At 37.5% G+C, this 14087-nt stretch overlaps 1 protein-coding gene across 1 annotated transcript in view; it reads right to left on the reverse strand.

Moving 5' to 3' along the window:
* Positions 1–311: 311 nt before the first annotated feature.
* PPAT (phosphoribosyl pyrophosphate amidotransferase) overlaps positions 312–14087 on the reverse strand; it is a 46110-nt gene continuing 32334 nt past the window's right edge. Inside the window, exons 2-11 of the mRNA XM_032685674.1 lie at positions 12402–12468; positions 8779–8985; positions 8113–8225; positions 7848–7993; positions 6571–6643; positions 6092–6243; positions 5576–5703; positions 5055–5276; positions 4174–4294; positions 312–2941 (exon numbers count right to left, since the gene is read on the reverse strand). Coding sequence (XP_032541565.1) covers positions 2772–2941; positions 4174–4294; positions 5055–5276; positions 5576–5703; positions 6092–6243; positions 6571–6643; positions 7848–7993; positions 8113–8225; positions 8779–8985; positions 12402–12468 — 1399 coding nt within the window. The 3' untranslated portion in view covers positions 312–2771. The remainder of the gene's footprint in view (positions 2942–4173; positions 4295–5054; positions 5277–5575; positions 5704–6091; positions 6244–6570; positions 6644–7847; positions 7994–8112; positions 8226–8778; positions 8986–12401; positions 12469–14087) is intronic.

The raw sequence follows: 14087 nt of genomic DNA on the forward strand, positions 1-14087 counted from the left end.
AGGGGGTACTGGTAGTGGCCTGACATCATTGAATCGTAGTATGTTAAGGGTTGGAAGGGACCTTTATCATCATCTAGTTCCAACCCCTGCCATGAGCAGCAACACCTCTCACAGACCACAACTCTATCCAGCCTGGCCTTGAACATCTCCAGGGACGGGGAATCCACAACTCCAGGCAGCCTCTTCCAGTGCCTCAGCACCCTCACGGTAAATGATTTGCTCCGGCTCCGAGGTGCTTTCAAGGTGACTTTATTAAAGAAGCCTCTGTGTGTGCTGCCAGCGAGCCCCGCAAAGGGAGACAGAGCGAGAAGACCAGTTCACAACCATTTTTAATGTTAGGCAGGGGAGAAGTTAAACATCAACTATCCACTGTTTTGTCACATTCTGCAAGTGAAAGTTTGGCATAGTTGCACATTGGTAATACAGCAGAAACGGTTTCACAGTAAAACATTAATACAAATAGCAACACCTAAAGCCAGAGTTTTCTCCTTCAGCATACTCACTGGTATGTGTGTGTTGGCTGTACATGATCAGAAAGGCCTGGTAACCTAAAGCATAAATCCAGCTGTCAGAATAAAATGACACTTGAGAATTATCTCCCCTTTAACTTAAGGTTTTGAAAAATATGTAGTAAAGATTCGGCATGTAGTGCATCTAAAAAATTACAGTGCTCACAGTAGCAGACAGAACTTCACATGTCTAACATGGAGGGGGAAAAAGACAATAGGACTCATTTTTTTTTTAAATCAGAATATGCCACCCAATGCTCAAGTCACATTGAAGAAATTATTATTGGACTTCAAAAGTAATAGTTTTGTTGAAAGCATGTTGAAAGAGTATTTGAACAAGTTTCACTTACAGTCTGTCCTATGGACAATTTCAGACAGACCAACTTCTGCTTGCAGCCTTCTTAAACTGTGCACCTAAGTGTTTATCTCAAGTAGAAAAGGCTCCTCACATGTATTTATAACCTAAGGGCTCAACTTATCTCTTCTTTTAAAAAATATTTCTTCTTTTTTGGGGAGCAGGAAAGAAGAACAGTGAAAAATGTTGCTAACAGTTTTTCTGTTTTCTCATACTCCTTCCTGGTTACCCTGGAAGAGGGGGTGGTCAGTGTCCAAAATGTTCTGGTTTTGTTCAATTTGCTGTCCAGATGAACTGTTATGCTTCTGTTAAAGAAACAAACTTGCTAATTAGAAGAGATCCTCATACATCCCCCCCAATATGCAGACCTGGGCTCTGGTAAAGAATGCACAGTAAAAGCCCAGTACTCATCAAATCTGAGTTCTCCCATGGGCTTGACTGCAAGTAGGTTCTGATTCCACTGCACAAGACACAGTTTTGACTCCATTAAATGTATTTACATTCTTTTTCTAACTAGCACTTTTGTGTTGTGATTGTCTATCAGGCACAATTGCTACAAATCCCACCTAAGAAAACTCCCTTTTGAATTTAATCACCATTCTCAACTATATGGAATATGATGGGTAAGGAAAAAGTTCTCAAACTTTTCTGTTTATTTTTTTTAACAGCGTCACAAACAATTATAAGGCCAAAATACACAATATTATGTAGAAAATCTAAAATTAAGTTGCTGGTATTCAGTGAAAAAAAATGAGGTATACAAAATATTTTTACAATTGTGCGTAAATTTGCAATAGTTTTCAAAAGGTGCTTTTCCATTTTCATCTAGTGGTTCACTGTCCAAGTGATCTTCCTGTACACAAGTAACTGTGTAATTGTGATCAACTGAATACAATGCATGTAACAGCTACTGGTTCTTCACAACACTTGTTTTTTTCAAACATTACACTTATTCTAACAGCAGTAATGTAGTAAAATAGGACTACTCCTACAACAACTCAGTCTTTGTTTGATATACCTTGTTTTTACTGTTAAAATTAATTTTTACTGTTACATTTATTTTTTTTACTTTGCTTTGGGCGTTGACACATGAAAAGCACACTGAGCATTAGCTCAGACTTAGGAAATTGTCAGGACTTATCCTGGAGAACACAAGATGTAAAACAGAAAGGCAGTGCCAAGTATTTTTTTTTCTCCTTCCACGTTGTATTGCCAACTGATAGAAGCACACAAAGGTAATATAATTACACTGGACTTCTAAAAAAGAATTTTAGAATTACAAAACTAGAGAGCTTTTGGCTGAGCATTTCCCTGAGTCTTCATTTTTTAAAATTATATGTTAGACATTATGTGCATAGAATCTGTTACAAAGGCCTCAATTAATAAAGGCTGTTTAGGTATATATGCAAAAGTTAGGTACTTCCATTCTTAAAAAGCCTAAGCAAGAACTGCTGAGGAAGCAGTTTGATTCTTCAGAATCTGGTATTTTTCCTAAGGAGAAAAGCAAACTTCAGATGCCTTTGCATTAAGATAATTTGAAATTACACCACAAAATTCATGATTTGTGAACAAGTCTAACAGGGATATCTTTCGGGGCAAGACTGAGGCAACATACTCTGGGACTGCTACATAATTAAAAATACTTTGGTTTTTATAGCATTTTGTGAGAAAATGGAAGGCACAACTGTGCATCAAAACTACACGATTTTGTATTTTACTCTGCTTACATTGTTTTCATCAGCACATAAGACTTTCTGTAAATCTTTACTTAAACATGTGTTTTAGTAACAGTCATTAGTTAGCTGTAATAATGTAATACCTAAATGCAAGGAGGCTATTTAACAAGAAGGCATCACTGAAAAAGGTACATTCAACAACAGATGAAATTATGTCCATCCACTAAAAATTCACCATTCTAGCTCTACAGGATACTCTCCAGTAAGACATGCTGTGCAATGACCAATCTTTCCAATTAATGACTTCTGGCTTTTAGGGCTGTTCTCTTGTCGTTCTTTGATGCTTTCTTGCACAGATGATACCAGCCCTTCCACAGAAAGATAGACAACACTGTCTGCTCCTAGAGGAAATAAAGAATTCATTGGTTAAAACTGCAGTACTGTACCAAATGCAATGCTCTTTGGAAATGCAGTTGCATTATCGTATGGATTATGATGCCAGGTGGATCACCTTACCTAAAGAGAATGACTGAAAAATTATCATAATATGCCTTGCCCTTCTCAAGTGCTTTGTGCAGGGAGCAAACTCACTAAAATCTAGACAGAAGGTTCTGAGTTGGGAACAAATACATCACACATACTGCAGAAACAGAAGCAAAGTCCAGTATTAAGACTCCTTAAACTCCCTGTAGTGTCCCAGAGCTACCCTAGTTCAGGTCTGGAAACAGATGTGTGTGTGGCTGCTGCTTCCCCAGTCTGAGCACCGAAGACTACAAAACCTCACTGGGACTTGGAGGGGGGAAGACCATCATGTTCAAAAAAATTCATTATGCAGTTCATGCAAATTTTCTAGCAGTAGGAAAGTTTGATAGATCATTAGTTTTCTATCATTTGCAGACACTATGTAGTGAATCACACTTAAAAATAAGATCCTACAAACTTGAAATATTTCAGCATGCTTTCACAATAACTGTGGTATTAGACAGTGAGAGTAAGTATTTAACACAAGAAATCAGAGTTTACAGTGGAACATAAACTGTTGAGTCTTCTTTTGTTCTGCTACAAACATGACTCGAAATTTGAGAAGTTTTTTGACATTCTTTACTTGGTTTCAAATATCATTTCTTTCAAAGTGAAATATATAATGCAGTTTATTTATATAAATTTAAATGTGTACAAAAATCAGTGCGTGTTTAAAAATTCTGAATATATTTTTGTGAATGTCTCATGAAAGTGAAACTATATCCACTTTTCATCATCGGACTTATTTTCTTCCTGATAGCTCCTTATTGTGAAGGTTCCTGGAAGGAGCTTTAAGTATTGGAGAGCTTTGTTGTCATACTTTATTTGTAACTTATGCTTATGCAATTATTTTAATACTTTCTATTGTTTTGAGAAATACAGCTCCCTAACTCTGTTTTAAAAAAGTATGTAGCTAAATTGGTTTGATCTGTAGAGCACTCACAATGCAGAGACCTAGCTTATCAACCTTGCAATTTTTTAGTAACTTTTGCTACAATTGCCTTGCTGTGTTGGGCTTTATTTTAAAGTAGACTATAAAATACCTATAGCTGAAATCTCTCTCACAAAAAAAAAAACAAACAAAAAAACCAAAAACCCAAGTAACATTTACCTATATAGTTTGCAAGATCACGGAATTCAGGTCTGTTGGCAATGAGTTCTTCTTTAGTTGGAATGTTTATTCCCATGTAACAAGGAAATCTTATGGGAGGTGAAGCCACACGGATATGCACCTGAATAAAAATATAATTTCAAAACAGACTACTATAAATTGACAGTCAGCAGACTATAACACAATAGCAAAGTCCCAGTTCTGCAAATGATAATGAAGAACAGGACACAGCACTGTACAGAAATCATCAAAGGGTTAAAAGGAAGATAAAGTTTTTTCAAATGCCAAGACAGGTGGAGAAAGAAGGACAGCTTTAGAACTTTTTACAGTATTTCCTAATGTTCTTAAAAGGTTCCATCCTGATTTTGCTTTTCTTCTGTGGTGTTCAGTCTTTGATGTACGAGTTTCAGTTTACCAAGTCAACCATTTTATGTAACATTTTGCTCCAGTGTCTGACTTGCACACTGTTTTGCTTAAAAAATCTTTGCCGATTAAAAAAATGGTGCTCTGGTAACTTAAGGCATGTGGTATTTACAGCAGTATGTGGTTGTGTTTTATGCAGGTCCACAAGTTACACATCAGGAATACTTAGTTTTCTGATCTTAACTAATTTCTTTTCCATTCTCTTGTTATTTGCCAGACAGTGCTTTTTAAGTGGAGACCTCTTCCTCTCCATCTTAATCTCCCAAAAGTCACAGTCATACAAAAGAACCTTCTTAACCTGTCTTCACAATAAACATGCACTAGCCATTGTTTTTCTCCACACTTGCCCTTTCAAATAAGGAAGCAAAGTATAGTACAAATTAAGACAAACCCCTGTGCTTTACCCTCCCATCAACTTCTATTTACATCTCTATTGTACTGACTTAAAATTACCTTACCTCTTTTGCTCCTGATTCTCTCAGTAGTTTTATTATGGGTGAAATGGTATTGCCCCTCACAATCGAATCATCAATGATAACAACTCGTTTTCCTTTAAAATTATCAGACAGAACACCAAACTTCTTTGCAACACCAAGCTGCCGTAACCTCATATTTGGCTGGATAAACGTTCTCCCTACATATCGATTTTTACAGAGTACTTCAACATACGGTAGTCCACACTGCAAACAGGAGACAGTTAAACAGAATTAATATGTAAGACTTGTTACTCTCAGTTACTGTTTTTTTAAAGCAATCTTAGGATTTAGTATGACTTCACAGTAACCAAAAAATGTTTAAATACCTTAACATAAAGGAATAATGACAGAAAAAATAAGGCAGATGACTCAATAGGAGTACCCTGCATATAGAAGATATAAAGCTTTATCAATACACAACTCTAGCAGCCCATATCATCATAGTCCATTACAAAAAGAGATATGTGTAAACATGCTTGGGGGGAAAAAAAGGTAACATATACCTTTTGAGCATAACCAAGAGCTGCTGGGGTTGCAGACTCTGGAACAGTGCTGACCAGGTCTGCTTCCACGGGTGCTTCAATAGCAAGCTGCTGTCCACATCTTCTCCGGACTGAATACACCATCTGACCTAAGAACAAGAAGTGTTTTTCTTGGTATGCATAATTCAGATTTCCTCTCGGTTTGCTGTACAAATTTCTGTGGCAAGTTGCAGGCACAGAAGTTAGAAAAGCTCCAAAACTGATAAGCAATCACTTACATAAGGTCATTTTTATTTCCTTCTATACTGTCATATTCCAGCATTTCACGTTTGTATCACTACACAGAGAATTAAACTCCAGTTTGCTCCTCCTGATGAGTTTTATCTCAAAAGTTTTGCCAACCCATTCTATCCCAGCTGTGCTCAGCAAGCTTACATTCAGTGGTACTCTACTATGATTGCAGATAATTTCCACATGTGCTCCAGGATAACATCTCCCACTATTTAGGGAGGAGCTCTGTAGGTTACATTTTCGTACCTTCAAATATACTGTCTGGTCTTGCAAAATAAACATATTCAAAGATGCAGAATGCTGATGGATCTCCTTCAGGTCTTCGTACAACATCCAGTGTCTGGACATCATGTCTGGATATTTTCACAATCTCTCCAGGAAGGACCTCACGATAGTACCTTGAAAAAGAAATGCATAGCAGTTAGAAAAGTCCTGAATGTGGACGATAGTTCTGAAGTACAAATAAAAGTCAACTGACAGAAAAAAATGCTTTTGAACATCCTAACATGACAATTTGCTTTTATCTTATATAATTCTTCTTTTACAATCATCTGTTTGAGAAAATAAACTGCTAAAAACCAGGACTGGCAAAAAAAAAATCCTCCACAACAAACTAATCCTTGATGTCTTGTTGTTATAAATTATGATATTTGGCAATTTGATATTTAATGTTTAATCACTGCCTGAGGAGACCTTTCAGATAAAGTGAGAATCAGGGCACTTACTCTGCACCTATAGACAGAAAGCTACAGGATTCAGAGGAGACAACCCATCCTTCTGTTTCAGTGTTATCTTTTCCTGAAATGAAAGATTTCAGTTAGAGTCCCCAGTTCTTGCAACTATGACCACCCACAACTGCATTTCTGCTGCAGATCTGCCTTGCTATGGTTTAGGTTGCCAAGTGTGCAATTAAAGACCACTGTAATTTTTAACTAAAAGGTAAAGCATTCCACCGTTTCTGTAATATTATTTTAAAAAAATCCCAAGCAAATCCACAACATAAACATCCTAAACCTGTTCTAGGCAGAAGTGGAAGTAACAGCGTCATATTCACAGTTCATGAAGAGAGACAGTTCAGGTATTTCAAACTTTTCCAATTCTAGTTCAGTAAATTTAGATATACATACTTACTTTTGTTCACACAAGAAACTCTTTACTTTTCCTATGCATTGACAGATAGCTGCTTTTGAACACAATGGATCCTGGATTGAATTCCAATAAGGAGAGTTTTGAGAGGCAACCACAGGAAAGATCAAATTGTGCTACGTAGGGTAGGAATGTTTGTATGCTTTAAAAAATCTTAGTAATTTTTCTTGTGGTTAAAATTACCCAGTTTTGTGAAGATATGGAAGCATTTACTACTTAGTCATTGAATTATTTTAGTTTTAAACAAATTAAGATATTTTAATCTCATTTAAGAGAAAATGTCGATTTGCAAGCTAAACAGGAACACAAGGAATTTTTCCCATAAACTGATTGTATAGTGTTCCATTACTGTATTACATGTGGCTGGGTGACTGGAATTCAGAAATACACTGCGAGCAATTTAGCACTTTTTGCCCACCTTACTATAGGAGAAAGGAAGAAACCAGGCTTGTTTCTGGACTGGATATCATCCTGAGCAACTGGCTTTAGGTGGACCTGTCTGAGCAGGGGATTTGGCCCAATGACCTTCAGAGCCCCCTTCCAACCTCAACCCTGCTGTTCATCCCTGCTTTCCTGTTTAAGCGATGAGACCTTAATTAAATTTTCACAAATATTGCATTACAGCCAGGCTGCCTAACTGTGGCAGTCACCAGGCCACTAGGATTCCCTTTATCTGGAAACAGAATTTTGCAAACTTTCTACAAATTATTTTTTCCTTGCCAATTTTTTGATTTCTCAAAACTGACTTTTGCATCACATATTCCTACCTACACCTCAGTAAGTATAGCTTTAATTACTTATATCAGTGATTTCACACACAAACTATGTATATGCATATGGATATATGTGGTTTTACCTTTTCCATTCATGTCCCCTACTGGAATAAGGCGACCAATGCAGAGCGGGCGATTCCCATATGGATCACGTACTGCATAGATTATGTCTTTATGCATAATTAGCAATGAATATGAAGTTGGAGTTTCCTTCATTAAGTTTTTTATTCTGGAATGAGACATAGGTGAATATAACCTTGTGTCATGTGAACAGCTGTGTGCATTTACAGCTGCATATCATGCCGAGATCAAATTGCTGTTCTTGATTCTGAAACCCATTCCCCTCACCTTGCTACCCAGTCAGCTGTGTCGTCATTTTCTAGAGGAGGTGTGAAAGCCAGCAGCTGGGTGATCAGTTCACTGTCAGAACTGGTCGACAGTCCTACACCATGCCGCATAAGCTTTTAAGACACAAACCAAAAGTGTTACCAGCATCAAAAAAAAAACATCTCACATAACACTGCTCAGATTTTAATCCAACAGCACCTTTGTGCGATGAACAAATATTTTAAAAAGTATCAGTGCTTGAGTTGATCCTGTCATAATAATGGTAAGTTTCTTCCAGCAAACCAACTATGTAAAACTAGGTAGTACAATCACCTACACTAAATGTTTCCCTTTTCATCTCATTCCTTTGCTCCACATGCAACCAAAACTAATGCCACCAATACTCAGGGCACAAATTCATGTTTGGGGCATTTAATTAGCTTTGTGCATGCTCTGGGAAGAGAGGTAAAATACGAATGTATGAAATTGCCTATAGCAGATCCAGAAAGAGATATCAAGGCAGAATCTGCCACACAGGATTTTTCCCGCCCAAAATGATCTATTTTGATTAGGGTACTCCTTCCTTACCCCAAACAGTTTAAGGAAAAGTCACAGCAACCTTATTGCTCACTGATGCCTCACACTCAGAAAGAAATGATGCCAGAACCTCCCAAAGGAGGTACTAACCTTCCTCCTGAGCAGTGCAGCATTTGTTAGCTCCCCATTGTGTGCCACAGCAATCTTCCCATGAAGAGTCTCTACGACAAAAGGCTGGCAGTTCTGCAGCTCAGAAATTCCTGAGGTGGAGTATCTTGTGTGCCCAATACCAAGGTTTGAAGGGTACAGCTTCTTCAGGCTGTCTGCATTGAAGACATGATTTATAAGACCCATTCCCTTTGGGAGAAAAAGAAAAAAAGGTTCTGTTTGGTTTTATTTTCCTGGTAACTTTCTCATTTCTTCTTCTGTTTGGTTTTGGTGCAGTATTAATGGAACTTTAAGAGAAAGGCAAATAACCTGGAAGACATGGGAAAGAAAGAAGCTGAGTAGGTGTCACAGTGGTATATCAGATCCCATTAATCCTGTTTTTAAATAAAGCAATGTACATTTTTGTGCTGAGGATTTTCCTGGTACAGTCTATTCCCTGACTAAAAATACATCTTCTGAAAAACACTACCAAACTGTTGTGTTGCTTAAAAACACCAGAAAAAAGACTGCCAGAAGATAGGAAAGGAAGGAAAAAAGTTGCATGAAGGAAGTTCTAGGTAGAGAATATCTTTTACAATTTAGTGGTATATTGGATTCACTTTTAAAGCAGGTTCATGGTAATGTTTATTAGATTCCAGTGTCATTCTTGACAATGGTAGAAGTAAAGGTTTTTTCCAAGAGGTTTTATTGTTTACTTTCAATTTTGATATAGCCAAGTATATCTAAAGCAGAAATACATCAAAACCTTTTAGTCAGACATCAGGACAAGAGCTTCTTTTGGCAACAAGCCAAAAGCCAAAAGTGAGCACTGCATGGAGACAATTTAGCTGCACAAATAGTCTGAAAAGCTGCACCAAGAGTACAAATTAAGTCTGGATTCCAGGCCCTCCTATAAACTCCTGCTTCTGCCACTGCCTGTGGAAAATATTTACATCCTTCTATGCCTGGTTTGACTATCAGGCATGGTAATTGTTGTATACATGACAGGTAACACTCCTCTAGGACCTTCAAAGATACACAGGAGAGGTCTGAAGCTCTGAATGGCTCATAACCTGTGCTGCAGATGCAACAACAAGAGAGTGAGATGGAACAGAAAGAAAGGAATTTGGCTGAGCTGTTTGCAGAGCTCAACCAAAAAAGAAGGCTCAACTTTAGGATATTTTCTGCTGTAACTGCTGTAGAGTCAGAATACCGAGAGGCCGTGGTTGTGTATGTTGTTTTAGGATATTTATTATCATGTTAAAAAGTTACTGCCTCAATCTTGTATGGGTTTGCTTTAATTGTCAGCAAACTTTATCCCAAATCAATTATCATCTGTGGTCTCACAGGTGACATAAAGGTGGTCTAAAGCTGTGTGCTCATATATGTACAGAAATGCAATCATGCACTCTTTATTTTATTTAGGCCAACTTTAGCCTGACAGATCTGCCAGTTTACAGGTCAATGGATGTGGCAAAGTTAAGTATTGCAGTAACTTACACAATTTGGTTACACAAGTACATAATCTTTTAATTGCAGTTTGAAATACTCCTCTGATATAGATTGCACTGGTGTGGGATAGCAAATGTGAATTACACTAGTATAAAAAAATACCAATGAAGACAATCTTACATCTGTATTATACAAGCCCTTATACATGCCAGAACACAATAATGGTTTGATAAGTCGCTACTTTAATATATTATTCTGCATGTCCAAGTGTGAAACAGTCAGTCTTTCTCTTACTGGCATCACTATATTTATACAAGAGATTTATGTTTTTCCCTGAGCTGATACATCTATGCCAATATTGTTTTGTTGTATGAGTCTAGCTGAAAGGCTTCAACAGACAAATCTGTATGAGTCTTTCTGGGAGATTTTAAAACAAAGGATTAATAGCCTTTGTCACGGGCTATCAATCCACAGTCAAAGGCTGACCACAATCAGAAGGGAACACATATCTATACCTTAAATGGTCCAGTTCATACTCTAATACAGGTATTGCCTTAAACCGTTGACAAAGGTGAGTAAATTGATGCAGTGAGAAGCTTTTTGCATTCTGTTTGCTATGAAGAAGAGTCAAGTGGGTTTGGAGAACAAACAGGTACAGTAGCATCTTAACTGCTGATATTTTTATGTACTAGTTTACAAGTCAGAGTCCTAAATATGCTTTCACCAGTGTAAGAGACACAAATGTTTGTTATGTTAGCACCACTTCCAGGATTAACCAGGTCATATAAACTGGACTACACAGGCTCTTTAATACACTGTGGTTATAACAATTTTTAAAAAATGTTGTAGTTGAGAAATACATTTCAAGGATAAAAGAAACTATCACATGCTCTGCAACTCTTAAAATATCAAAGCTGATATGATGAGATAGTCAATTAAATTCTTAGCATGACAGCTAAGTATTGTAGCTCAGTAACATGGAGATACTGCAAATTATTATATCACCTGGTAGAAGTTCATTCTGAGAAGCACTTTTTCACTTACTGGGATTTCTAGAGCAACTCGCTTTACAGGAAACTGAAATTCTTGTAAACCTGAAGGAAAACTGAAACTCAAGCAGGAGCGGGAATGAAGAACAGATAACATGCTGCTAAAGTTGAGAGAAGGTGCATTTAAAAGTGCGTGCACGTGTGCGTGTGTGTGTATATGTGAATCAGGCTGTAAATAACAGATAGGAGGGGGGAAGTGCCTGAAGAGGGGACAAACATGATGCTTGAGAGAAAAGGTTTTGTATGAGGCATTGAGCAGTCATGCATAGATACATATGCTGCTGCAGCAGAGTGGTTCTTAGTCTTGGACTGATTTGAACAGCTTAATTAATCTTCCTCTGAGAACTCTGAATGCTTTCTGATTGTGGTCAGAGGACATACAACAAGAATTGCCCCATGTTTTTTTTGCTGATGTATTTTTATTTGATTACCCCATGGTTTTTTTGCTGATGTATTTTTATTTCCAATGCTCTCCTTTTCCAGGATGGAATAGGCTGGTGTGTTTTTTTTTCCTTATCACTATTTTATACGGAATGAACAGAAATATCCACAGAGCATACAGGTATTCTCTTGACATAATACTTTAGAGGCTGTGGTCATTTTGTGTCTTGTAATATCCCCTGGGATTCCCTCAGCTTGAGAAAGACTGTGTGACCTTCTCAGGCCTCCATTAAGTCTTATATTCTGTTTATTTTTACCTATGGGTAAAGTAGTTGCCACTTCTTGAGTCTTGCTAACATAACATTTAGTCATCCATTTCCTTGTGCATAATCTTTAACTGCATTTCTTTTCTCTTGATCAAGTTGCATCAATGCTCTTCTAAATCTGCAGAGTTAACACCTGAGATGCAGGGTGACTTTGGTAAGTAGTTTTTGTGACATCAAGAGCATGATCTGGATAACTTCTGTGTGTCTGCCACTGTATGCACAGATACACCCAGCAGGACAATGGTGGCACGTTTGTTTTAAGCATACACTGAAGACAGAAATTACACAAGTAACAAAATTAGATACTGTCAATGACAAAACCAAAACAATCCATCAAAACATGTTACTGTTTCTTAGCAGAAACAAACTTTCACGCATCCCCATTAAGAATGTACAAAACATTCATTTGGATTTTTACCTTGTGCACTTTGAATGCCTGGGATGACTCTCCATCACTTGTCACAATTCCAGCACTCTCCTGGCCCCTGAGAACAAAATAAAATTAACATAAAGCACTGAAATGCTTAAAATATGAAATACTTTAACATACAATGGATTGGTGTTTTGTCATGAAATTTTAATGTAGACTAATTTGTTGCTCTATTTTGCAGATGTGTAATTGCAACTGATTTCTTGCCTGTGTTATGCTTTGTTTCAAAACAGTCACATAAGGTTTCTGCCTAAGCCCACTGAATTCAGTGGGAATCTTTCCACTAATAAGCACTGGCACAGGCTGCAGTCCTATTTCAGTGAGGGCATAAAATAAAAACAGATGCTTAATCTGAAAAGCCATTTTCAAAGGGATGGTGGTCTAGGCGACAGTAGTAGGCTCTATAGTGCTATTGTATTTCTGCTTTGGGTTGGGATATGTTATTAAAAACTGATGGTTTTGCCTACGGGAATGGATTATCTTTTCCACTGATCACCTATGCAGAAGCTTTTGTATTTTTGCACTTCAGCAGACAAGCTAGCTTTTACACGTGGAAAAGCTACACAGACCCTCTGATAAAAGCATCAGACTGCATAAATTTAATGTTGGGCATCTCCACTTCTCAAGTAAAACAAGTCTCATGTACAAGCGTCACTGCAAATGGAAATACTTCTCTTATAGCACATCAGCCTCAGGCTGGCAGTTGTGCTTTGTTGAGCAGAAGAGCTGATTCAACTGAAATAAGGGAGTTTTCCCTATTTTACTGCCTGTCCTCACCAGCCCTTCTCCATGCTGGGTCCCCTGGGTGCACTTCAGGTGTCCTGCCAAAGGCAGGCAGAACTCTGTGCAACTGCCCATGATCTGGAATTCAGTCCTTATCCATTGAAAAGGTTTAGCTTTGCAGGCTGGATTTTTTTTGTGGGTAACAGTTCAGGCTGCTCCCTCTCCCTTTAAAAGGCTTCCTGAATAAGGTGGAGTGTTACCTCTAATAAAACTCCTGCTGTGTACCTGCTGTGTCTGTAATACTCATCAGAACTTTGGTGGACTACTGAGCTCCCATCCACTCTCATATATAATAATGTCTGAAAAGGAAAGATGTTTTGCTTAAAAAGGAAAGACTTGAAATATTTTTAGAATATTATCCCAAGATCCTATTTTAGTTTAATGCAATTGAAGTCACTGGAATTATTTACTATAAGCAACTATAAAATTGGCCACAAAAATCTACAGAATGGATGGATGCTAATCTATAACTGACCATGCTCATTACCAATTTTCTCCAGTTCCTAAAATCCCTTTATTTGTTACTAGTCCCAGTTGTACGTAAAGCAAACATTTTAAAGAACATTTGCTTAGAGAAAGCAAAACAAACCAGAATTCACACATACATGAACAAATCTACCCTGTTAGTGACACAGATCTTCAAAGAAAAAAATCAGAGATGCGGACATTCTTAAAGCCATTTACTTTAACTCAGGAAGATGTCCTATCTATAAACACAAAGACTGGTTGTCAACTTAAGGGTTGATACACTGCATTCAGCAACTTGTAGTCACAATGTTAATATTACAGGCAATTTTAATACTGTCATGGTCCCTTTAAATATTAACGATATCAATAGGGAGGAAGAGGGAAGCAGACACCCCAAGGAAAGCCCTGGTCAAGGTGCTGAGT

Source organism: Chiroxiphia lanceolata, chromosome 4 (assembly GCF_009829145.1).
Source record: "Chiroxiphia lanceolata isolate bChiLan1 chromosome 4, bChiLan1.pri, whole genome shotgun sequence".
Taxonomy (NCBI): Eukaryota; Metazoa; Chordata; class Aves; order Passeriformes; family Pipridae; genus Chiroxiphia; species Chiroxiphia lanceolata.